The sequence below is a fragment of the Falco naumanni genome, chromosome 16 (assembly GCF_017639655.2).
Source record: "Falco naumanni isolate bFalNau1 chromosome 16, bFalNau1.pat, whole genome shotgun sequence".
NCBI classification, from domain to species: Eukaryota; Metazoa; Chordata; class Aves; order Falconiformes; family Falconidae; genus Falco; species Falco naumanni.
The window spans coordinates 3,280,945-3,306,948 of NC_054069.1; the positions used below are offsets into that span (position 1 = coordinate 3,280,945).

The window sequence follows — 26,004 nt, forward strand, 5'->3', positions numbered from 1 at the left end:
GGGGTCCCTGTCAGAGATTTTTGGGTACGTTTGCTTAAAAAATAAAGGAAACCTGTGGGGGGAAAGGCACAGAGGAGAGAAGCACATGCCTGTTAGCTGCCCCTCAACAAAAATAAGAGGAAGAGGGTTTTGTTAACACAATAGTAAACCCTCGGGGCTCCTCTTCAGCTACGAGTTTTGTGTAATTCACACGTGGAAACGTGAGAAAAGAATGAAAAATGACTTTGAAATGTGATCTGATTCGGTCACTAGCTAGCTCAGTTGTGAGTATGCAGAAAGAGTTGTTCACATCCCCACAGAATAATGAGATTAAGGCTTGCAAATGACATTTTTACCCCAATGTAAGCGATTATTTTTTTTAAGCCATTTAGAAGTGGCAATGCTGATTATTTTTGTTCCGATTCCCTTTCTTTCCTACACACCTCACAAGTTCCCCCTGTCGCTTTGATTTTTTTTCCTTCCATTAGAAGTTAGCTTCTCCCTAAAATCCCTCTTGCTTTACCTTGCCTAGGAAACTATTTCTCTTAACACAAAAAACAACAACAACAATTATAATAACAAAGAATCCAAAGAATTTCTATATTAAAAAGTGGCTCTAGCGAGGTCCCTGGTCACTGGGTACAGGTCTGAGTCTGTTTTCTTTGGAAATTGGGAGGAATGCTAAATGCCTCGTCTACCAGAGAGTAAATGGTGTGCGGAGCTCTAGGCACGGCTCCCAAGTTGCCCTTTCACCCCTTCACTTTATATGTTCCTCTTATTAAGGAGAAAAATGTTTCAATATGTTGGAATTTGGGGCAAAGCGGGAAGGAGAGAAAGAGAATAGAGCGTGGAAGGACATTTTCCAAATAGTTTTGGTAACCCTTCTGAGGGTTACATTTAAAATTGATGTCGTACTAAAACCCCTGGAAGTTCCTTCCCCAAGTTAGTGCAAAATATTATCTGCGAACCCTTCTGAGATGACAATATGCACCAGAAACACGACCCCGTTGGGGGAAAATCCACCCCTGAATTGAAGATGTGTTTCCTTTCCCTCCCTAAATGCGTTACTATTTCATAGAGTATTATTAAATAGCTAAAAGGATCTGGAGGTTTCGGCTTGCAGAGGGAAATGCTGAATTCTTGATCCAATAGAGAGAATAGTTTCGAGACAATTTCATCTTGCTTTTCCAGCCATGTGCATCTGCAGCACCGTCTGTCATATTTTCAGTTCTACTTCAGGGGGAAATGGGTTAACTATTTTCAAGGTAAGAGTCAGGAAAAAAAGCTCAAAGTAAGGAACAATGATTTAAAAACGGATATTTGAAACTTCCTTATTTAAAAAAGGGGGATTTAAAGTAGCACTTGAGCTCCACTCAGCGTCTCTTTTGGGCTTGACTCCTCAGTAATATTTTTTTAAGAAAGTTGTGAATTTTTCTTTTTTTTTCCCTTCCTTTTTTTTTTTTTTTTTTTTTCTATAAAGTTGCGAATAGCGCCAGGCAGGCTCATTGGGCGAAGATGTCACATAGCTATGATTAATCTGAGGGAGCAGCTGAAATATTGATAAGGGGGAAAACGGAAATCAAATGAAAAGTAGAGGGCACAGAAGAGAGGGAAAGGAAAGCACGTCCTGGAGCTGCGAGCATTACAGAAGCCCCCTGAGGAAATGCCTGGTTGATGCAGCCTGTCTGGATGGGCTGGGAATTTTAACTTCAGCGCTGCTTTGGATCTAACAAGTTTAATCTCTCCTCTTTGCAAAACTGCAGCGGCAGGGTAGTAATCCAGAACTGGTGGGGAGTTTTATTTTTGGTCTCAACCTGGATCTTTACACACTGGTCTGCCACTGGTTGAGGGGAAAGGGTATAAAAGGTGAGTCATTTAAATAATAGTAATAAGAATAAGCAAGAGGCGAATCTAAAAGTAGTTTTAAGAGGCCCTTTTATATAGCGACTGATGCTGGCAGGGCAATACGATGGATAAATAATCCACAGCAGACTTGGTAAGACTAGCTCCAAATACGCAGATGTATTTATTTATATGAACATGCGTAATTATAAAGGGGGGGGGGGGGGGGGGGGGGGGAGTGCTAATCAGGGGTAAAGAGGGGAGCAGGGGAAACTGATATGTGAATCCTTGACCCTAGAAAATTTACTGGCTAAGCAAAATTGTCCCTCAACTCTGTCTACCCCCACCCCACCCCCGTTGCAAGTTCAGAAGCAAAAGAAACTGGAATGTGTTAGGAGGGAGGACGACAGAAAAAAGAATTGTACTTATCAGAAACACATTGTCGATTTTATAATCAGTTGCCCTTCTGTGCCAGCTGGCCGCGTAATAAATGCTTTAAAAATCAATAAAAGGGGTGGGGGGCTGGGGGGGTGGTACGTGCAGATAGCGAACTTTTATTTTCCAGAGTTATTGGGCTGTAGGGTTTTTTTGGGTTGTTTGTGTGGGTGTTTTTTTTTAAATCAGCAGATGTTTCGAAGCAAGTCCGTGGCGCTGGTTTGGGGGCACGGAGGTGTCCCCCCGGCTGCTCGGCGTTGCTGGGGGCGAGGATGGGCGCTGAGCGCGGCGGAGGGCTGGCAGCTCCCGGGGTGAGGGAGCAGGCAGCTCCAGCGCGCCCAGGGCTTCTTCATTAACCAAACGAAGGATATATCGCGATTAACCGGCGGCGTCTGGCTTGTGTTACAGCTGGACAAACTGAACTAGCTGCAAAGTTAGGACCCCACAGCTTTTCCTGAAGGGCTTGCAAAAAAGCACCCGACCCAAGAGCACTGACCACTTGCGCACAACTCTTTATGCATATTTCTAATTCTGCAGCATAAATTTTCTATAGTAAATTCTGGGTAAATTTCTAACTTTTCCTACCCCACTAAAATGGGACCCCCAGGAAAATGGGACCGTCAGGATAACAGCACTTAGGAGCTGCATGCTAACGGAGAGGTAGGGGGGGGGGCGGGGGTTCGTACTTCTTAACGATGCACTAATTACACTAAGCTAATCGCTTTCTGGCGCTTGCCAAGGGGACTAAAGATCCCGAGAAGAGCGGGGGGCAAAAAACAGTTGTCGGTATTTTAGTGACTGCAGATTTATTTTCCCACACACCATTACATTTTTCACGATCGTTGTTAATCTCTGCATCTCTGTAGTGATGACTTGCGGGGGGGCGGGGGGTGGGGGGGACGCAAAAAAAACCTGTTCATCAGGAGATCATCAAGTCTTAGAAGTACAGAAAAACAGATGTACTGCATTGATGCACGCCTGAGATAAAGCATAGCTAAGTTTGACTGAGTAACGGCACTATCCGAAAAAGAAGGGCTGAGATTGACAACCCGGGGGGGTTTATTGCTATTTGGAATGATACTTCCGTTCGCTATTTTTTTTTAAATTTATTGTTTAATTATTATTGGTGAGAAAGGTTCTTTAAATCAATAGAGGCCGGCAGGTTAATGGCTCGGAATGGTTTCAATGAGTCACAAAAGGCAACTGCCCTTCATTTAGCCAAGTGAAACCCTTGGATACAAGTCAATAGGGTTAACTAGTCTCGACATGAAAACATGAGTATTTCAGCTGGCTTTTAATTGTTGGCTAAGAAATTCAGTTAATCAAATGTCAAACATTTCCCTCTGCTCTGGTCAAAAGTGAAGAAGGCTCGTTTCCTGAGGAGAGGGGCAGAATCTGAAAGCAGAACCAAACTCTTATTAAAGCATGGAAATAAACCGCTGCTTTATGAAAACCTGTCTATTACTTGACTTTTAGTTACTGTGGTGGACGTCCTTCTGGGTCCTTGGAAAAGTACACCTAAATGCTTGATCACTTCTCTTTGAATTTTATTGCTAATCTTACTTTTTAAACAATGCTTTGTTTCTTTACTTTTCTATGTACATATATATGACTTTTTTTAATTTCAGATCAATTTTAGGACCTTTAAATATATCTACTAAACAAGTAAGGATGTTTCAGACTGTACCAGACACTTCGTCTTACGTCAAGGTAAGACATGACAGCATCTTTAAACAGGTAATGTCTAAAATTACAATCCTCCAAAATTCATAGTCATTTGTGTTAGTTTAAAACCTCATTTCCATTCTCACTGAATTTAGCAGGAAAAAAAAATTAATAATAAAATCCCTCTACCTCCAGTGGGAGAGGTGTTAGGGTCTCCAAGTATCACAGTTACCATTCTGGAAATATGCAGGGTTCAGTCAGAAGTTGCATCATCAGGGACCAACTGTATCTTAAAGTGGTCTTGTCTTTTATAATGCATTGATGTTTGGTTGGATGAGCTATACTATAACCAGAATTACAGTGAGGGTGTCCTGAATTATGTTATAGTAGTGGCTTGTTGTTCTGAAACCAATATGATAGTGGTGGTGTGCTACCAACGTTATATCATAGTGGTTTCTTAAATTGGCTTCTAATTTTCTGATTTCCTAGATACCATTTAGTCTTGAACCAGAGCTAAATTTCATTTAATATCCCACTACTTCTCTGTTGTGCCAACTACTGAATTCAATGTGCAAGATGATATGTGAGGTTATAGCTTTTTGGAAGGTACATTTCAGAATGGATTTAGAGGGGAAAAAATATTTGATGAGTTAAACCAAAACAGATCTTTCAGTTACTGAAGAATTGGATTGTCACACCAGGCAACGCTATATAATACTGGGATCTCTTTCACAGTGTTACTTATGGTTTTTCTTGAGCAATGTTTCCATACAATTTAGCAGGCAATATGACTTCAGCTGTTTTTACTGATAAGGGCTAATGCCAGATACTACCAGATCTCGCACTCTAAATAGTTGTTTGTGTATCTCTGGTTTTAGTAAAAAAAGTGGATCTTAGAATGTATTTTGATGGGCCACTTCTGCCTCTCTTTTTCATAAGATTAAAACAAATACCAAAGAAGGGTTGGCACAGCCTTGCCCCTTTATAGCTCAATTGAGTGCTATATTATATTTGACATCATATAGGTTTTTTTCCACAACAGTTCCCAAGAATGTAAATAAACCAAGCCTGGGACATCTGGGTTACACGTTTAAGGCAAACCCTGCATGCAACAGCACTTAGGGAAAATCTAAAACACAAGCCTCTTCTCTCCCAAGCTGAAGAAACACAGAAGGGTGTTAACTAGAGCTGGGTGGATAATTTGTAATGAATAATTTATTACAGGAATTTAGTATCTTTTTTTTTTTCTCCTTTCCTCGTAGTCAATGATCCATGCACCAATTGTGATTTTCATGTATGTACACATTATTAGAAATGATTCACAGAATTATTTCTTTATATAATCTCTAGGCTATGGCTCATTTTGCAGATAGTTTGTTAGGAATATTAGTATTTAAAATGCAAACTTGGTGGGATGAATCCCAGATCATGTGGCATTACTTGTATTCCCTGATTGGGTGAACTTGTATCACTCTCTGGACCAGGTTTCTAGAGCAAATCTGACCAGGAATGGTCAAGATTCCACATTCAGTTGATAACCCCTAAAACCACACTCCTACCTCGGCATCTCAGGAAATGTTAATGGTTTAATGTTGCTTATTAAATTCATATAGCTTTGGACCAGATTCTGGAAGGATAGAAGCTCGGTGGAAAACAAATTAAATTCAAGTCTCATGAAAGCAAATTCAAAGTTCAAGTAAAGAAACATGTTACACAGTCTGTGCCTAGCTTTAGTGTTCATTTCTCTTTGGAGTTCCTGTATGTGGGAAATGATCTGAGATGTGTTCTGTTTACAATGAAGAGATGAAGGCCCTTTGACATCCTATATTATGGTATCATTGCCTTTTGTTGTGAGGCTAGATCCAGCTGCCGTTCCAGTTAGTAGTAAAATTCCTTTTGAATTAAGTGGAACCAAGATCGAGGCCTAAATAATTCCAGCAGGATTGAGCGAGTCTGTCCATAACAGTGTTGGGATAGTCTTCTCATTAAGTACAATCCTGCAGGCAAAGTGCTTGGACAAAGTTCTCTTTGCATAAGTATGTGTTTTATCTACCAGGAAGAACTCCTCAGGCTGGACTTGCATCCAGTGCTTCAGTGGCAGAGGGATAAGAGAGCTGTGTGATGCTGAACTCTGCCTTTTATTACAACCCTTCACCGTCAGCTGCTGTTATTTTGGGCAAGGACCTTGTCATTGATACTTTGTCTGTAAAGCTTCATTCACACCAATGTCATTGGGGAAATGACTTGTTCCTGTGCTGAAAAAAACTCAATGGGATTTTGACAGAAGTCTCTTAAGACTGATCCAAAGTCTTCTGAAGACAAAGGAAATATCTCCCATTGATTCTTAGAAGTTTTAAGTTGGGCTTACTGGTACCAGTAGTGCAAAACAGTTCCTGAGTATGTCATTCAGACCAGTGGGGCTGTTCATGTAAGTAGGAACATGGTTAAATTCAAGAGAATTAGAAGCTTAAACACATAGGTGAGGACAACCTCTGGTCCCTCTGAGTTTGATGACAGCTTCTACTGACTTGAATGCATCCAGAGCCAACAGGGAGTCTGATGGTAACCAGCTTATTTATAGAAGAGGTGGGATTGGCTGATGATACAGACAGATAGTCGGGAAACGTGGGTACAGATCCAAGCCCTGACAGAGTGGGCTCAATGTTCCTGAGCAAGACACTTCAACTCTCTGTTCCTCTATTTCTTCATCTTTAAAGCATGGATGGAAGTGCTGTGTAAGGACAAGGTGCTGTTCAGATTTAGACAGCACTTGCCTTCTCTTTCCTGCTTCCCCATGCTGATCTCTGAGGACTTCCCAAGCTGTGGTGAGCAAGAAGTTTGAAAAGCAGGAGGCTGAGTACCAGTTCCTCTCTTCCCAGATCTTTTTTCTTGTTTAAAAAATTATTTTCTTTCATGTCATTCCTTCTCCAGAAAAACTTATTTGCTCATCTTGTGGGAGGGAGAAGTATTTTATTTATTACTTTTGTGGGATTTCAGCTGGTGATGTGTACACTACCTGCATTACACAGCAGAAAAAGCAAGATTGAGATCAATGTCTTCTATAAATCCTCTTCAACAAATGCACCATGTATATAAACTCTATTAAGTGCTTGTACAGAAAAATGCCTTGTCTCTAAGATGTTGTAACAAAGAGAGGGTCACTAGCAGGGCGTTCCACAGGAGCTCCCAGGAGGAACAAATTTGCTGCCATATCGCTGGGGTACAAAATACCCTATGACCACCTTCAGGCCACACTGTTTTTCTTGTCGTGGCTTTCAAAATGCAAAAGGGAGGGGTGGAGCTAGGTAGCCGGAGGAGGAAGAGGAGGATTTAATTTTTAAAATGTTTTAACAAGGGTAGTTTATGTTGAGTCATACTGGTGAAGTTCAGCTTCTCGGTGTTGTAACCTTGATTTGCATCACAACCACATAGGACCTATGGTTCTGTATCTAAAGCACTGTTGAAAGATCCTGTATAACCTCGCAAAAGGACTGCCCCATCTTCTCTCTCATACATGCTTCTTTTATGGGCCTTAATGCGATAGAGGGGTAGGAAATCATAAATGTAAAAGATCATTTTGATGTTTACTGGTTTATTCTACATAACTGATAAAGTATTTCTATTCATCATACCGTTATGGGACTTACTGATCTGCAAGTACTTAATAATTTACAGTATATCAGAGGGTGCTAATCTCATCTAAACATGAGTATTTGACTTTAGAGAATGAAACATGTAATATAATTGGGAAATTAAATTTTAAAAGACAGCACTGAAGACCTGACTGTAGGGATATGGAAAGAATTAGGGCTATAAGCAAAGCAACATGACCTCTGAATACTGGATTTTTAATTATTACCATTGCCACAAGCTACTCCCAGCCACGGCAGCCTTTGCTTCCCTTCTGTACTGCCAGTTTGTGGTTTAATATGTGTGTAAAGGCGGTACAAGAATAATTTTGAGGGTGTGTTATTCACCCGCGCTTTTCTTAGGCCCTTTGGCAACTGATCTCCGATCGCTCCCCTCCGCACAAAGTCATTGCTTCTGCTTTCGGTTCCTCAGCTTGTAAACACAGCTCCTGCCCCCCCCCCCCCCCCCCCCCCCCCCCCCCCCAGGGCAGCGCCTGGAGCTCTCGGGGCTCTGCAGAGCATCCCGGGGCCGGGGTGACCCCCCGCCCCCTTCTCCTGGAGCCCCCTTTCCAGGTACCAGCCCCGCCAGCTTGAGGCACGACTTGAGGGTGAAGCCTCTTGGCCTGTGCAGGAGGAGGAGAAGCCGAAGGAGCGGGCGGTGATGCTCCCCTGCACACCGGAGCGGGCATCCCGGCATCACCCCTGCTCTCCCCCTTTCCTCTGCCGCGCAGCGGGGTGACGCTTAAAGCCGTCCCCCGAGGTGGGGGGTTGTGAGGGGGTTCCCCAAAAACAGCTCCGGCAAGGGCTGGGGTGCCTTGGACCCGCGCACACCCGGCGCTCTCGGAGGAGGGCAGCGGGCTCGCCCCCCGACCCGACCCCCCGGAGGGCTTGAGGGGACACCCACCAGGCGACTGCGGGCTCCCCTTGGCGACCTGGGTCGGAAAAGGGCCTGCAGCCCAGCGCTCCGCAGGGGCGCGACGGACCTGCCACCCGCGGGCGCGGGGCTGGGCGCTGCAGGAGCGGGTTTCACGCAGGCGTAGCGTTTGTGGTACCGCACAAAGGAGCATATTCATGGAGGCAAATAGTCTGGGTAGCTGGAAACAATATTTGGTTTGTTCTTGCTTTCACTCTGCCTAGAAGGTTTACAGAAGCCCTAAATAGAGAAGGGGAGGTTAATTTTTAATATTTTTTTTATTAAGGACAAAACAGCGAGATTTTCTCTGGAGCGGGCAATGCGAAGGCTCCTGACAAACCCTGGCACGGCATCTTTCCCGCTCAACAGTAGCAGCCAGAGGCTGCTCGGGGACAGGTTGCAAGGACAGAATATCCCGTGATTTTTTTTTTTTTTTCTCAACATATATCTGGCGGTAGAGATACTGCCCGGTGAATCAACGAGGGGAAGGCGCTGCAGCGGGACCTGCGCACGGGTCACCCCACAGGTGCTCAAGGATGCTCGAAATGTGGAGCGGATAGAAACCTGCACCGAGCTCTTAGGAACAGCTAGTGTTGCTCCTACTGAGAGCATCCTCTAGTGCGTTATCCGTTTCTGCCTCTTTTCTTTTTTTTTTTTTCTTCCCCCTTTTTTTTCTCTTCCCACCCCCCACTCCCAACCCCAATTCCTGGCGTCCCGTAGAATTTCGATTCCTCCCACTTGGGCTCGGGAGGACGAGACCAGGCACCTCCAGAGAAGGTGGGAGTTGCAGTAGCTTTGTCGGCTGGCGTAGAGTGAGCAGAAGCTGCTGTGAACTCCTTACGTCATTCTCACACTTCGTGATTAATCTACGTATATACCGAGTCGTTCTTGGGGGGGGGGTGGGGGGGTGGTGTTGTTTGTTTTTTTGGAGGGGGGTCATTTCTTGAGGTAGAAACACTGATAAATTGTTGCACTTTGGCAAGTCGTTGATGAATGTCTTATGACAACTTGGTGCTTCAGGATTTAGTACTCGTTTGCACCTACCTCTCTATTTTAAATAGAAAAATCCCTTTCCATTTCCCGCTGTCCAGAGAATCCTGCCTGACATTTTTTTCCCGTGCTCAACCCCAGGGCTGCTTGGGGAAGGACTGGCATTGTTTGTTCCCCGTTTTACCTACAAGACACGCTTTGAATTTAGGTTAAGAAGGTGGGAGAAATGTTATTTCTCTCCTGGAAATGTAGCATGATGGAGCTTTCTAAAATAAACCAGGCTCTTGGGCACAAGGGACAAACTTTTACAGTGACTCCCGCCTTTAGACAGCAGCATTCGAGCAACCAGTCCCCTTCCCAAACTCTACGACCTTCTAATGGCTCCATTCTTTCACAATTTACAGAAAAAAACGCCCCCCGCCAACATGTTGTGTGCAGGGAATTTTGTATTCCAGCCTTTCCTATGCTCTCCCAGCTTTGTGTTTAGGAAGAGGGGAGGTGTGGAGGGAATGGGGAGCAAAAAGGGAAGAAAAAGAAAGTGAATGCTAAGGGGGAAAAATGCTTTAAATCTTTCCTGCAAATCTCCAAATATATGAAGTCTGAGGAACAAATTCAAAGCAGGCACGGACGCCTGAAGAGAAGTTAGAGAGAAATATTCTGTTCCATTCAAGCGCATCAAGGGTCTAGCTGAAGTCTTGTTTGGCTAAGGTCAGACGAGACTGGGTTCTCCAATAAAAATAAATCTCAAATTAATTATGGCCTCAAGCGAGGGGCCAGACGTTTGGAGCTAGTGCACTGCAGTCTGTTCTTTTGGCCTTCAGTATTTTTGTTTTTTTGTGCCTTAGCTTTTCAATAATTGCGGGTTGGGGGAGGAAGGGAGGGCGGGGGCTGTTTTATTGGGACATGGAGCTCAAATAAAACTAGCCAGGACACTGCTTACCCCACTCTTCGCCTAATTGCGATGCAGCTTCAAAGCTACTGCATCTTCTCCACACCACTTTTAAGACATTATATTTTACTTCGTACCGATTAGCAGTGAATAACTTTCCGGCTTCAAGTTCCCAGATCCCATGGGCTATTCCTGTAGACCATGGTAGGTAGAGGTAGGAGGCAGGAGGGACCCGATCCTTCAGTCCTAGGGCTGGCAAACTCTACTGACTACTTTTTATTTCTGGAGCTGAAAAGCAGAGGTTTGCCCAGTTACTTTAGTTTAGAATTGGGATTCGTTTCTGGGGATCAAATCCCAGGGCTGTAGTTTGGGCTTTTTGCTTGTAAGAATGGGGGTTTAGAAAATAAACAAAACACGTTGCGTTTTTCATTCTGCAACGGAGTCGGTGCCAGAGGAAACTCAGACACGGAAATTTTAGAAGTTCACTGAAGTTGGTGGAGATTTTCCCTGTAGTAAAGACTAGAACAGAATAGACCATGGCCTTCTGCACACACGGCTCCAGGCAAAGAATGGTGGTAAATATTGTAAATATCTTCATAGAGGATAGAATACATAGGAAGTTTTGCACATATATAATGACTGCACACAATATACCTGGCACAAGGTGTGTAAATATGTGCATAGAGAAAGCCAGTTTAAAAAAAAAAAAAAAAAAAAAAAGTACGCTTTGTTACAGCTGGTGGGAAATGAGCCGCTTTCTAGCGACAAAGTCCGGGCGTAGCTGCTGGTTTCTGGGGCTCCCCTCCCCTATTTACCGCCTTAGCTCAAAGCCACAGTCCCAGGCTGTGGTTAACGAGAGCTCAGCTGATGCTGTTCGGGTAAGAGAGGGTGAAATAAGCCAACCCCCTTTCCCATTCGCCGAAGATAATATTTCTAACCTGCAACTGAGGCCCGGGAAGGTTTTAATTAGGTTTATTCCTATAGAATAACTAGACGGTTTTAATTATGAAGCGGTGACCACTAATCCCGCGTGAATTACAGACAGAAAATCCGTATCTCTGAGGTTATGTAGTCCCGCCAAGGACTGGCATTGAACTACACCGAGTGGTTAATTCCTTTGATTCTGAACGTGAAATAGTTATGGGCCAAATTTCCCCCAGCGTGCCCTTATTAATTCCAATCGGATCACGACAAACCCGACGTTTTCACCCTCCCTGTGTGAGGCTGCACTCGGTGTAACCCTATTATAAGGACGAAAAGAGGAGGTGGGGATATGCCAAGTGCTAGAGACCAGTATTGAACTAATTAAAAACTTGGGTAGAGAATTTCATTTCATTCATAAGCAGAGTGAAATAAATAATAATAATTGAGGAGTAACTGATTTCTACCAGCCTGTCCCAATGTAAGCATTTGAAATCTTCCGTGGTTGCCAAGATCAAATGATTTTCCAGATGTCTGGTGGTAACCACATTAAACAGATCATAATTCCTTTACTGTATATACATATGCATCCAAAAGTCGAGCATCAAATTAAAAGTTGCGCACATTGATCAGCAGCCTGCCCGGCGATGGCTTTGCTTTCCCCCGCCTGTCTGTGCTCCCTTCTTCTCAAACAGTTAAATACCCAAAGTCACTGAACAATCACCTAGGATGATTCACAGCTTGGCGTGCGGAGGTTATGAATATTCCAGCTTTTTTCAAAAAGTTTGAGATAATTCAAGGGTGGTTTGGGCTGGGTTTTTTCCCTTTTTTTGGGGGGAGGGGGGGGAGCGGGGGGGAGAGAAAAGATGAAGTAAAGGTTCTATTGTTGCATTATTTGGGAGGAAAACAGGAGATTGTTCGGCTTGTCTGTTACAATGTTTAACAACCTCACTCAATACCTTATCTCTCGAGCTTTTCGCAAGTCTTATTTTAGACCAAACACAAAAGGTAAAGCACGGAACATCCCTGATGGATGGAGCCGATCTAGCAAGTGACCCTACCAGGCTTCATTTCCAGTCATCCTCAGACATGCAAAACAAACCCCTGCGGGTCACGGTGCCCGTCTGGCAATAAAATGCAAAGCTGGGTTCCTAAAATATCTCCAGGTGGGATGGAGGGGGGTCTGCCTGACATCTTCCAGCCTTTGGGAGCACTGGGGACTCCCCGCGAGTGCCGGACTTGTTTGTCTCTCCAGCCCGGCGCTGGGGAAAGGGTGTTCTGCGAATGCTGGGCTCCTCTCCCACAAACTGGGCACGTTTTCAGGTGGTTTCTCTCTGCCGCTCTCAGCTCCCCGGTTCTCCCCCACCGCCAGCCCGTCCAAGACCTGTCGGTCACGCAGCCCAAAACCAAGCTGCTCTGTGAGGTCCGTGGATGACAGAGGCTCCTTCCAGGGTATTTTTTTCCCCTTCCTTTCGCGGTTAAGATCCTCAGCCTGTCCTCTCTCTCACCCCCACCCCCGTTGTTTTTCGGGGCTGGTAGAGAGTGTTGTCTAGAGAGGAAACCATTTGGGTTTTGAAAGGATGCATTTCACTCTTCCCTTTAACCTCTTGCTTTTCTGGTTGCTGCAGCCTGCCATGTGGTAACGCTGAAGCGGGAGTGGCAAAGAGAGTATTTGCCGGGGGTGGGTGGGGGAACAGAGGGCAGGGGAAAAGAAAGAGTAATGAGGAAAGCAAAGGGTTAACCGTGATTTCTTTTAATTGAACTCCAGTTCTTGTGGCCCTAGGCAAGGGGGGACCTGACCCCGCTAGCAGCATCCAGATGTGCTGCTCTCCGGGGACCCCGGCGCAGACCCCTGGATTGTAAAGCAGACAGGGGGAGGACGGGGGTGTGGGGAGAGGGAAGGCGGTGGGGCTGTCCCCTCTGCTCCCCCCCTTTCACCTCCTGGCTGCAGACGGCCTCAATCGCTGGCAAGCAGCAAGCCAAAACCTCCAGGTCTGGTCACGTTCAGTCCCGTGTCTGCATCTGAACTAAAAAATTGTAGCTGAATTGATGAGGCTAATTTCAGAGGAGGGGGAGGGAGGGGAGGGAGGGGCAAGGGGGGATCTACAGCTCTCTCCTGCCAGCTCCGGTCTTGGAGAAATAAAGTATTAATAAGGCATCTCTGCCACAGCCGAGTAGAAACACTAGTGGCATTATTGCATTTCCCTTTTGGAAGGGGCGGGTGCAGAATAACTTTGGATATAATTTTGATATCCCCCCCCCTCCCCCCCCCCCCCCCCCCCCGTGGTTGGACTAAAGACGGGGGAAACAAAAAGACTGGACACAACTGGCACTGGACAAGGTAATCCTCTCCATCGAGAGATCTAACGTGCAGGGGTGTCCTCCTGCCTTGACACTATTCTTTCTTGGCTTCACCCTCCTTTTTTATTCCACCCTCCGCTCTTTTCCTCGGTCTGCAGCCGTTTGCAGAAGTGGGGCATAAAAGGACGCCCAAAGCGTTGCATGATGTGTTCCGCTGTTAGCCGCTTGTTATTTTTGCAAGGGGTGTGTGTGTGGGGAAGCGGGTGAGCTGTACAGGCGGGTATTGTCTCCTTTCCTCGGGTTCTTTGGAGGGTTTCAGCTTTTCCCGGAAAAAGGAAAGCGCGTCTCTTTTTTTCTGGTGATCGCTCCCGTTTGAATGAAAGAGATTGCACGTCAGGGGCTCGCCAGGTCTAAAATGAGATTTAAAGGCTGGTGGTTGGGGTTTTGCAGTGCCCATTCCGACACGGCATCCAGGAATGGAAAATGCAGCTGATCTGACAATTATTGTAAATTTTGGTCATTTTTAGCTTATAAAGTGGGCTGGGCTTTTTTCCCCCCCCTAAGTGGGGTTTTAACAGCTTAGCGAGAAACTCTCACTGTGAGAGGAGACTGGGGAAAGTACTCCCAGCCCCTGGGGTGAAATGGATGGACTTCCATCCATCTCAGTAGCTTTGCTTCAGAGCCCGATATCCCAACCCTCGAGAGGACCGGGAGAGAAGGGTGAAAGTGGAAAAGAGCCTCCGCTTCCCTGCAGCCCCATTTCCAGCCTGTGTTTAATTGCTGGAGTTGTTCGTCTGTCTTGCATTATTGCACTTACCGCTCATTTCTGGCAGGGACTGGACCCTCGTCTCACGCTCCGTGCTGAGAGGCGTGAAGGAGAGGGGCCGAAGTATGTTCTAAGTACGTTTTAATCGCCAGACTTTTTATTTTCTCTCTCTGCCTGCCGCGACCGAATTGTATTTACGGTTTTCTCTCCTTAATTTTTTTGCCTGTGACTGGAAAACGCATTAATAAAAAAATCTGTGGGAAGAGACGGAAATTCAGTGAGTCAGGCTAAAGAGCTGCTCCAGCCAAAAAAAAAAAAAAAAAAAAAAATTGCAAAAAACACGTTAAACTAAACTGTGGGATGACACACGGCGCTCGCTAATACGGTCTGGGGTGCAAGGCAAGGTCTGCGTTGGACTGGCTGCCCTAGCGACAAACGAGCTGACAGAGGTAGCTATTGTTCTGCCCCTTCTTATCTAAATGGAGCAAATATCCTGTATGTAAAATATATATATTTTCATCAAGAAGGCAGGACCAGTGGAGAGACGAAAGTTTCCTCCTCGAGTGACTTCACTTCCCAAAATTAGCAGAAAAAAACGTTTCATCCGGTTAACTGTCTTTTTCGCTCTGCTGCAACAACCAAAGTTAAAAAAAGAGAGAGACAGAGAGAGAGGGAGGGAGGGAGAGGGAGAGAGGAGGAGAGGGGATACAGAGCGAAAAGCAAACCCGCTGGCAGGGCAGGGAGAGCAGCGAAAATAGAAGGATAAAAAACTTCAGGAGGCTTCGGTTGCAGGCTAAACCGGGTCAATGTGTGGAATATTGCTGGTACCGGCTGGAAGTTATTCTAGATGGACGGCACTATTAAGGTAAGGGGGGCAGAGGGGCTGGGGGACCCCTCCGGCGGGGCGGGGGCTCTGGGCAGGGGCGCGGGGCCGGGGTCGGGCTCCGTCCCCCCGCCCCGCAGCGGCCGGGGCTCTCCCCTCCGCCTCCCCGCCGCTCGGGGGGCTCCGCAGCCGGCTTCGGCGGGGCGGTGCGGGGCCGGCCGCCGGGCTGCCCCCGCGGAGGGGCCGAGCAGGGGCCGCGGGGACCTGGCGAAAGGCGGTGACAGCTCCTGCCCGCGAGGCTCCGCGCCGCCCGGGGCTGCGAGGCGCCGCGGGGAGCGGGGGGGCCCGGGCCGGCGGCGAGCGCGGCTGGGAGGCGGTGGCGGCCGGAGGGGCTCCGGGCTGGCCCCAGATGTGCGCCCCCGGCTCTGCTTTCCTCGCCCGGCCCCGCTTGAAATGCTCTGCCCGTTCTGGTGGTCACCCGCGCGTTTCCTCCGGCAGTTTGTTTCTTTTTTTGGGGGGGTTGATTTTTTTTTTTTGGGGGGGGGGGGACGGGACGGGACGACACGACCAGCGAGGGACAGGGCGGTTTGGAGGAGAAACATCACCCTCGCTTGGGGCGAGTCATGGGGAAGGGGAAGCAAAGAGTGTGGTAAAAAACCACGAACATAACCAACCTCTGGTGGCCTTGAGCAACGGAGGACGCTGCTGGAACTTGGAGAGCGGCTCCCCCTCCTTCCCCTCATCCGAGCGGCCGGTCCTTCGGCCTCTGTAAAGATAAACCAAGCCTCTTCCAAGCCCCTTGAGGTGACTCGCACAGTTTCTCAAATCTTAGACAGCAGAAGGTTGGCTTTCCTGCTTTGGGGGACCCTTGTGCAATTCTTACGGGCTCTTCTTGAGGGAGCTCTATAGTACAGAAGCAGCTTGAACAGAAGAGCCTTGAAGGGAGAGGCTCTGTGGGTGTGTTTGGGTTGGAGGATTTCGAAAGATGCCTATCGCCTGGGTGGGGTGTTGATCTCTTCTTAAAAGTCGTCTCTTTTAAATTTTTTTTTTTATTATTTTTTTTTTCTTTTTTGCTGACCCAGGGAGAAAGATGCTGCAAACTGGCAGGAACTGAAACTTTCTCCCTTAGATTGCAGCTTGTGACAAGTGCACTGTTTGGAAGGGTCTTAAAAGAAGGGGGAGGGAAGGAGATGGGCAGGAAGAGTAAATGGAAAGAAGAAAGAATTAGGGAAAGAAAGGGTGAATGTCAGAAAGGAAGAGAGAAAGCAGGAGTGTTGAAAGCACAAAATTTGGGAGATATGGCAGGAATAAGACATGTTTCCCCTACCACCTCCTCAAATCTGTAGTAAAAGTAACCTGGGCCTCATTCAGGATAAGTTTAGTGCACCACAACCTTCTTTGATTTGTAGAGCCCTAAATACTGTGCAGTGAAAGTGCAGAAATTTCCCATCTGTACATTTGCAGTGGTGCACACATGGACTTGCTTTTCTGCTCAGGCCACGAGCCTCCCTGCACCGTCCTCTGAAAGGTGCTGAAGTATTCCCATGGCCCACGTAGCTCATGGTGCCTACTGGGAGCTCCTCCTCTCCCTACTCACCCCGTGTTGCAAGGTATTATTGCTACCCCCCTGCCCCCAGTTTGGAGATGAGGAACTGCGACAACTTGGCAGGGAGGCTTACAGTCATGTTGGGGAGGCTGTGGCGAAAGGAGGAACTCAGCCGCATCCCAGGTCACTGCCCTGGCTCCTGGATCTGCCCGCCAACTGCTCTGCAGCCTTTTCTCATATTGTCCTGCTTTACCTGCAATCCAGAAATAATTTTTTAGCTGTTTGAGCTAAGAGAGATGGGATCCAGATACACCAGTCTCCTCCTGGGTTCATTTACTGAGCAGTTCCAGGATCATCAGCAAGCTGCTGCAGGTCCCCATGTCCTGCTTGCCACCTTGTGTAATTTACACCTTTTCTGTACCATGCATTTAGATCACTGCTCCTGTAGTGTACTCAGGATTATCTGAGACTTCTTGCCAATTTTCTTAGCAGGGAGAAAAAGAGTGGCTTCCCAAGGAATATCAAACCTGACAAACCAGACAGATTTGCTGCAGCTCACCACTAAAAGGAAGGGGTTAGGCCACTTTGCGCAGCTTGTCTCAGGTGAAGGGCAATGGGAGAGGATGTGGCTTGAGATGCTTACATGTTTTTAATGTGCTGAGCTCTATATATAACCTGTGCTTCAGGGTAGGTTTTCTAAATTCTAAAACATAGTAAAGCAAACCCGTACTGTATCCAGAGGAAAGCAATTTAAAAACAATCGTACCCTTAGGTCTGCTCTCCTGTAGGGTATACGCATTGATTTATCTAAAGCTGTGTGGGGAAATAACATAGCAGGGAGATGCACATAAGTGACTAGAGAGCAAGAAAAACAGAGAAAAAGGCTCTTCCATTACCTAAAGCAAGAACACAGTGAGCAAGTACCAGATGAAATCTGTGTACTGGCATGGTTAAGAAGTGCTTCCCTCCGTAAACTCAGAAATATACCTGCCTGTGTAGAAGATAAATGCTATGCAGCACAGGAGAGATATGGCAGAGGGCTATGCATTCCAGATGATTGCTTTCTTGAGCAATTTAAACAAGAAGAAGTGACTCTTCTTTTCAAGTCTACGCAAAACTATTCCATGGACTAATTGTTTTAATTGAGCCAAAACCTTTAAACTGCACGCTTGGCAGATGCAAAAGGATTCTGAGTCTAGTCTACTCTAAAAATCTCTTGCTTCATTCTACAATCTCCAGTATTTGGTACTTTCCTCTTAATCTTTTTGTGCCATTCAGAAACAGTTTAATAACAGCCTCTCTGATGGCTGGTTTTGCCTCTGTCGAATAACTTAACTGCAGACCTGCTCAACTGCAGGGTAACTTTGCAGTAAAGGAGTAAGTCCACTGTAGCCCTGAGCTGTCCTAAGGGTTCGCCTGGGGAAACAGCATGGGCAGAAAATAGATGTGGTTAGGATGATCCTGGGCTACATTTGTGTCCACAAAGTGGACACTGTGCACAAGTGTCAAGTGAAGTTGTTTTCAGAGCTTTTTAACCCCAAACTCAGGGAATTCCATGAATATAACCATGTATTGTGGGATCAGCTTGGGACTGTAAGTCATCTTTCCTCATCATGCACTGACATACATCACATAAAATATTGCTTAGCCAATGCACATGTCTAGAATGCGTTTTCATTTCTTCACAAATAATTATTTATCTCAAGGAGGATTACATCACTGACTGAGGAGGCAGGAGGCAACTTTTGCTGCACTCTTCAAATAATCTGCTTAATACCTGACACAGAACATGGACTGACTAGCTTGAGAAGTGACCTCTAGAGCAATGCTCTGAGGTCTTTTATGGAAAAAGAGGTGCAGCAAATCTTTATTAGTTCATTTCCATATTTGGTTCATATTCTGTGAACAAGGCTTGCAGAAGATGCTTGGGAGCCAGTGAAACTCAGGACAGCTGGTGTTAGCACTAATTTTAAGCAGTCAATAACATTTTTATTGTATGCCTCCAGATACTTCAAATCACATCTTCTTTGGGCTAACATCCCGCTTTGACTTAATTTACATTGTGTTTAGGGGGTTTGGATTTTATTGCTTCAAATTAAATCAAAAACGGTACATCTAATCTCAGCAAGATGCCCATGCATGGACTTCCTCACAATAACAAATTGTGTGGTTTCAAACTGGTTTAATTGTTTCAGTTCCACTTTACATGTGGACAATAATTAAAGTAAATATACTTGCCGAAGCCCGACTGTTAATAAAAAAGCACATTTTGTGCAACTGCTGCTTTCATTCTGTGAAAACATGTTTATCCTTATGTTCTGGAGATAAGAGAGAGATGATCTGAAGGGCATTCAATGACAATTTTGCATTACTCAAGGAGATAACAACCATACTTTTCTCCTTCCATGAGAAGACATGTATGTTGGTGTTGCTATAGCAAAGGGTGGGGTAGGGTTTCTATTGCAATCACTGCTTCTTGTCATTTGTGAACTGTAGGCGTTCGCCTCCTGTCCTGAAACTTGGCCATCAAGATCTTGAACTAAGAACATATTTCCTTTTTGAGCAAGCTTAAATGTCTGTTTTGCCATTTTTAAATTGCCCTGGCTTTGGCCCTTTAGAGATGGCCTTTCCTGGCAAAAAGGCATTGACTCCTAGGGCAAGACTTTTAATCTCCAGACTGGAAAAAGAAAAAAAAAATTACAAAGATATTTGCTCACTGGAGAATTTCCATGTTGCTGTCCCTCAAAAGCAATTTTGAACAAAACCATCTGAAATTTCCAAGGCATAAATGATGATATTCCCAGATACCTTGGTCCCTATTCAGGTGACATTTGTCTTGCGTAACAGCTTTCTCATATGCAACAACAAAAACCTGTTAGGAATGTTTTGTAGTTGGGATATTTTTATAATGCTACTTTATTTTCCCTCCAAGATTTGTAGGCAACTGCATGCCTTTTGCCTTAGTATGAGCTTCCAGTCACACCATAGTGCTGGGTGCTGTCGGCTTGAGGTGTTCAGTGCTAGCTCCCATTTGCAAGTAAAACACTGGGAAAATCTTTTCAGAGTCTGTAAACTGAGTAGCTCTGCTGCTTGTAGTAGAATTGTTCCTGCTAAGGGAAGGAAAATCAGTCTGCAGCAAACCTAATACACAACAAAACAGCGCAACTGCTTAGACTTTAGGCACTTGGGGTTTCACTCAGAGGCTTTAAAAAGGTGCTGAGAGCCTTGTATAGTTTCTCTCTACCACTGTGGATTTTACCTTAACAGGATGTGGTCACTTGAAGTAGTAGCATGCGTGTCTTGAGGATTTCATGCTTTTATTTTAGTTATTTATTTTAATTTTGTGATGCAGAGACTCAGCTTCTGTCCTTGCAGCATTTCTTCTAAGCAGAGTTTTGCTGGAGTCTTGGTGTGTAGGAGTACTATGCTTTGGTGTATTATGAGGCAGGGACAGAAATCAAGAGAAGCAAACGGGAAGGTGGCACCTCAAAGTGAGATCTTAGATGACATTCTGATGGGGTGAGATATGCTGGGGGAAGGGCATTTATAGCAATTTTTGCAGAAAATAGAGTTTATTTTCTTCAGGTCTCTCCTTCCTGGTCTTAGAGAAAGCTTTGCTCTTGATATCAGCTCACACCTTCTCAGAAGGATCAGGCCTAGAACTTAAAAATGTACAACCTCATGGCACAGAGCATCTTCCATTCTTTTTCTCCCCCTGAAACATCAGCATGTAAGTTCTTTTACAGCATCTCATAAGCTGCCTTTGAAAAATGAAAAATTCTCACTCTGCTTCAGTTTACTTGACCATTTAAAGAAAGACCTTATGTCCCATTTCAGTGCAAACATGCAAAAGCAGGAAAATTAAAGGAGCCAAGGGAGCCTTAACTTCAGATTTTCAGATATTTGTGGGTTTGTTAAACACCTAATGCTGCAGAAACATGGTGTTAGTACTAGGGTGTGCATGAATGTGTGTATGGCTTACCTATAAAAAATGGGTATGATACATAAAGCTTAGCTCTACAACCTGGTTTGAAGCCAATTTCCCCCCAAATGTAAAATTATCTTCAGATCTTTTGTTCTGAATTGAACAAATTATTTCCAGTGCCTGTGCCTCTCATGTGCTCTCATGCACATGTGAACACAAGCACACAGTGCACACGTAGCACTGGCATGTAAAAAGAGCTGCCTGCAGCGCACTTCTCAGTTATACAAAGCCCTGTCACACTTCCATGGGTGATGCCCAAGAATACTTTCTGAGTGAACAAATGTTTTCGTACAAGGCTGTGAGTGCATATTTATAGCTGTTTTTGAAAATACAGACTAAAATATCACCACACAAATGTGGTTTTCTGCCTTCTTCTGGAAATAATTTGCATGATGGCAGACCCAAGTCCTTGCTAACTTGCATGCTGTGTTATCACAAACACCCGGGCAGTCAGGTCAAGTAACTTATCACCAGCCTAAGTTGTATGAACAGCAATGTATGGTACAGGACAATCTATAATCACTCTACTGAGTTCCAGATATCAAAGCCTTCAAAATGTTAATGCATCTACTGCTGATTTTCTTTCGTCCTCTCATTAACCAGGCCACATAATTACTGATGCGTATCTACACAGCTAGTAACACTGATCTAGAAACTTGCCTCTTGTAGTAAAGCCACAAACGTTATCTCCCTCCTCCCCCACCTCCGCTACCAAAAGCTTTTCCTTTAGCTGTAAGACAGAGACCTAAACAAAAGGGATGTATGCTACTGTATGTTACTGTTGAAGACATGTAAGTCCAGCTTGATAAACTTTCTGCTTCTCCAGCAACCAATACCACCAAAGGCAAAACTTTAAAATAATGACCTGACAGGGACCATCAGTATTTGATATGAGAGACACTTTAAGTTACCATATTCTGTTTTGCCTTCATGTTTTGAAGCCAGGGCCCTAAAAATAGGTATGTAGGTGCATATTTATCTAACCGAGCGAGCAGCTTGATTTGTAAAGGTGCTGGCAGCCTGTAACTCTCATTAGCTTTTGAAAGTAACTGTTCCCTCTGAAAATCAGCCTGCTTTCTAGGTGCTTAACAAAGTATTTTGAAAGTGTTAAGATCTGTGGAACTGGCTAAGAGGCACTGAATATACAATTCTCAGTGGAATAGATGGGAGAAGTAAGGCTAAATCCCACAGGTGTCCTGCAAAATCTCAGCCTTTTCTTCAGTGTTGGTATGATGCTGCAAAGAAAACAACCCTGGCTCTTCATGTGTATCAAGTATTCTCTCTTTTCTTGATTTTTTTTTTTCTAAAATACAGTCAGAAACACAGCTCAGTAGAGGCTCCTGTAATAAATGTCATAGATACAGCTAAGCTTACTTGTTTCAGTTCTTCCAGCATAGGCTAACCCAGAGCTCAACTGACTACAGTAAAGGAGTAAGAAACAATAATAATAAAAAAATTATAACCCACACACACCCCAGCCCAACAAAGCTGCATACCCAGAAACTGAACGTTAACATACTGGCCCACACTTGTCAGTCATGAAGAGGGAGTGAAAATAACATAACGGGCAAGAGATTCTTTAATTAGTCATTTGCCGATTTCTCACTCAGCAAAAAACTGCCCTTCTTAACTAATGCTGGTTTTGATCTGAGGGGAGGAGATAAATCAGCAAGAATACAGTTTTTTAAGCTGGTCGATGAGTGAAAAAAAGAAACTGGAATGAGGTCTGGCAGGGTCAGTGGAAGGTGTGGTGAGTTCAGGAAACCGATTTTGGTATGATGAGAAAATTCTTATTTGAATGTTTTTTTATAGCAGCTTTTTTTAAAAAAAGAAGATAAGGAAAAGATTAGGAGAGGTTAAAATACCCTTTTTACAGCTAAAAGCAGAATTTGGCTCTCTGGTTTCTTCTGAATAGCTCTTCTTGTTGTTCCAAGCTTGATTGACTTATAACTGCATCTGAACCAACCTCACATCAGTTCCTTTTTATCAGCCAAAGTGAGACTTCCTGTGCTCCACAGTCTGGTTTCCTGATGTGTTTCCTTTTTCCTTTTAACAGAACAAAGGAAACTGTAAAGTCCTCCACTGCTCCTGTTCCAGATCTCCTTGGGACTTCATATACTGTTAGCATCGAACATTTGCCTTTTTTTTTTTTTTTTTCCTGGCCAGTCTGAGTCAGGCTGCCTAGAGTGATAGTGCCCTCTTCATATCTACTTGAGTTTTGCATTACCAGTTGCAGAGGGGCAAGATGTTGCTGTTGAAATGAAGCCACTTCCAGAGCAGTGGGTAGCCACCATGCTTTAGTCTACCAAAGTAAAGCATAAAAGGAAAATCTTGGCCAAAGACTCTGCATGTTACTAGAGATACAGGATTTTTAATATTCTGCTAAAGGAAATAATCAGACATTGAGATCTCATGGATTTGCACTGGCTTGTATGTGTGAACTTGGTATTTGAACTTGGGACTGCTGGAACTTTCTGTTCTGAAGTACGTAGACCACTGGCAGAAATGTTCCCCAAAACGGTTACATGTACACAGCATGGATGGCATTGCCCTAGCTCATACTGGGAGTGGCAGCCCCATACCTTTCAACAGGAATAATTCTCTTAAGCCACCACACTGAATAGCAGTTACTCTCTTCTTACAACTGTTTTCCCTTTAGCTGTTAATGGGGATGCAGTTCTATTTCAGTCCTGCCAGTCACATTAGAACATGCTATGGATAGGAGAGCTTCGATGCAAAATCCAAATTCCACCATGCAGTAAGGAGCCTGTCCCTTGGCAAAGTGTCTTTTTCCCCAGCTACTGCCCCACCCCCCCAGCATACTGTTTTGCTGAGATGCACCGTCCCTTCATAATCTCCACATGGCAGAGCTGATCCTTTTTCCTTATAATACAAGGTCTTGTTCACTTCAATGACAAGAATCACTTGTCTTCTTGTTCAGACAGAGGAACAGCATCTCAGATCAGGACTGAGTAGATGCCTACAAAAGTGCTTCTGAACACAACTTAAAGCAACTACAGACAGAGTTACGTGCAAACACGGGCCTGATTCTGAAAAATCTCACCATCTATCTGCAAATTCCCACTGAAATCAGTGTAATTTGTTCATGCTTAGAGTTTACCCATTTATCTGAACCACCAGAGCTCAGGAAGCTTAGAAAGGAGAGGGGAAACTGCAGATTGTGCTGCCTATTGCTGCCTGTTGGCTCTCTGCACATGGAGGCAAAGTGAATTTGCAAGTTCAGCCTGTCCAGAACAGGTAGCCTATATCCAAGGTTCATTCATCCAAACCTTCAACATTCAGGATCAGTGGAATATGGAATAGGATAAAAGATTCTGGACTTGACCTGTTTTCTATATATGCCTTTATGTATGTATGTATGTGGTGGGTAAACTTGAAAGGGTGGCCAGAGATAGTGGTTAAGACAGCCTGAAGCAGCAGAGGGTCACTGCACCACATCAGTTAACAAGGTGCCAGAGTTTCCAGGGAGCCCTGCTCACCCAAGCCTAAGGGAGGAGCAGGAGCTATGTTACTTTAAGGAAGGAAAAGAATTAACATCATTGCCCTCCTACAGAATTGTCTTTCTGCAGGGTTCAGCATGCTGATTTGAGGTTTTCTCATGTAATAACAGAATCCTATGCCTTTGTATTGAAAAATGTCATTTTTAATCAAATAACTTTGGATTACCTATGGAAAGGTATCAGAAAATCATATCCCTTCTGTAAAATTGAGAGGAAAATCAGGGAACTTTCGCCTTTTCTGCTGTGTTCTGTTTATGGAACAATTTCTATACAGTATAATTCAATTTCCATAAAAACTCCATTGATTTAATCCTTATTAAATTCTGAGGATTTGTCCATGAGGGTTGTGTTGCAGATCAGCCTTTAGGACTGACTCCTGATTAGAACCAGAAGTTATGACTCGTATGATTAATTCCTTGTATTATGGTAGTTGTCCCTGGAGGCTCCCACCAAGATGAAGCATGGCACGTAGATGGAATAAGAGCTCATAATCTAAGAAGGCAAAGAAAACAGCCGCCCAAAAACAACTAGGATATGAAATGCAGGAAGCAACTGGTTACTCAGCAAGTCACTGTCAGAGATGCAAAGAGTCCTGGTGGCCGTTAACAAGTTCCTGGCATTAGGATTGCCCAGGAATTTGTAGCAGAGTGTGGACCTTAACATCCTTACATGCATTTTATCACTGATAAGCAGAAAAATCACTAGAGCCAGAAAGTATTGATACTTGTACAAGCTCAAAAGCTGGATAAATCACCACTTATAAATTGATCCTGAAAGACTGGAAGTTATTTTGAGTAGATACCACAGTTGCTGTGGATACTTTTGAGGCATAATGAGGATCTAGATTACAGTCTGTGTAACTCATAGTCCTTCAGAGATGGTTTGCTGCAGCAAGAATAATTTTTCTAATGATGACACTCCTAACCCGAACTTGCTCGCAAAATTCATGTGATGTGTGGTAACAGCCTTCCTTAATTAGATCTAATATGCGTGTGTATAACTTTCCACAGCACAAATATTTATACTTCGGTGATATTTCTACGAGTCATAAACTAATACATCTGACCATTAGAAGCAACTAGGCTTTAAAATAAGCATGCAATGAAGTGATTTGTTAGGCAAGAACTCTCAGTATCATCCTGCAAATACTGCCAAAATTGTCTGTAACGGCTCCACAGTGACAAGAAAAAGAATGATTGTATGTTAAGTGAGGAACTGACACACAGAGCAAACCAGTGTGTCTTATCAGGATCTGGGGTGCACATATTTAATTGCACATATTTCTTCTGTATCCTGTTTTATACCAGACAAGCGTGTGTGCAAATTTTGTGTGTGGTACATTTTATCCAAGCGATCGTGAATCCCTTGTGACACTAAGATTGTACTTGAAATCTGAGATGTCTCTAATAAGCCGAAGGGAAACTGCTACCATTGCCATGGAATTTGGCCCAAACTCCAGCTCCTCGTCCCCCTGCTGCAGAGCGAGCGTCTGTGCAGAATCTCACAGTGCCTTGTTTTTGTGCTGCAATCTGCCTTCTTGCATAAAGTGGAAGAAGGAGCACGGGTAGGTCCAGATTGAAAAGTGCTACTTCTTACACATGCAAAGTTTTATAAGGGAAGATCTGGAACAAGGCTTTGCCATGGCACCTTCTAGTCCTTTTCTCCTGAAAAGCAGCTCTGTCCTTCCTTTGACAATGATTCTGGGTCCTCCGGATTTTGAGTAGTGTTACATGGAAGCTGTGTAAAATACTTACCCAATATGCATCATCACATGACACTTTTTTGGTAAGAAAAGGGTA

At 44.6% G+C, this 26,004-nt stretch overlaps 1 protein-coding gene across 5 annotated transcripts in view; it reads left to right on the top strand.

The window, feature by feature from the left end:
- The first annotated feature begins 1,481 nt into the window (after positions 1–1,481).
- FLI1 (Fli-1 proto-oncogene, ETS transcription factor) overlaps positions 1,482–26,004 on the top strand; it is an 89,337-nt gene continuing 64,814 nt past the window's right edge. For 2 of the 5 annotated variants that reach the window (XM_040615932.1, XM_040615934.1), the window contains exon 1: positions 14,951–15,195. In XM_040615932.1, coding sequence (XP_040471866.1) covers positions 15,178–15,195 — 18 coding nt within the window. In that variant the 5' untranslated portion in view covers positions 14,951–15,177. Of the gene's footprint in view, positions 1,846–3,884; positions 3,994–14,950; positions 15,196–26,004 lie in introns of those variants that run through there. The other 3 variants (XM_040615930.1, XM_040615931.1, XM_040615933.1) reach the window with 3 other exon arrangements.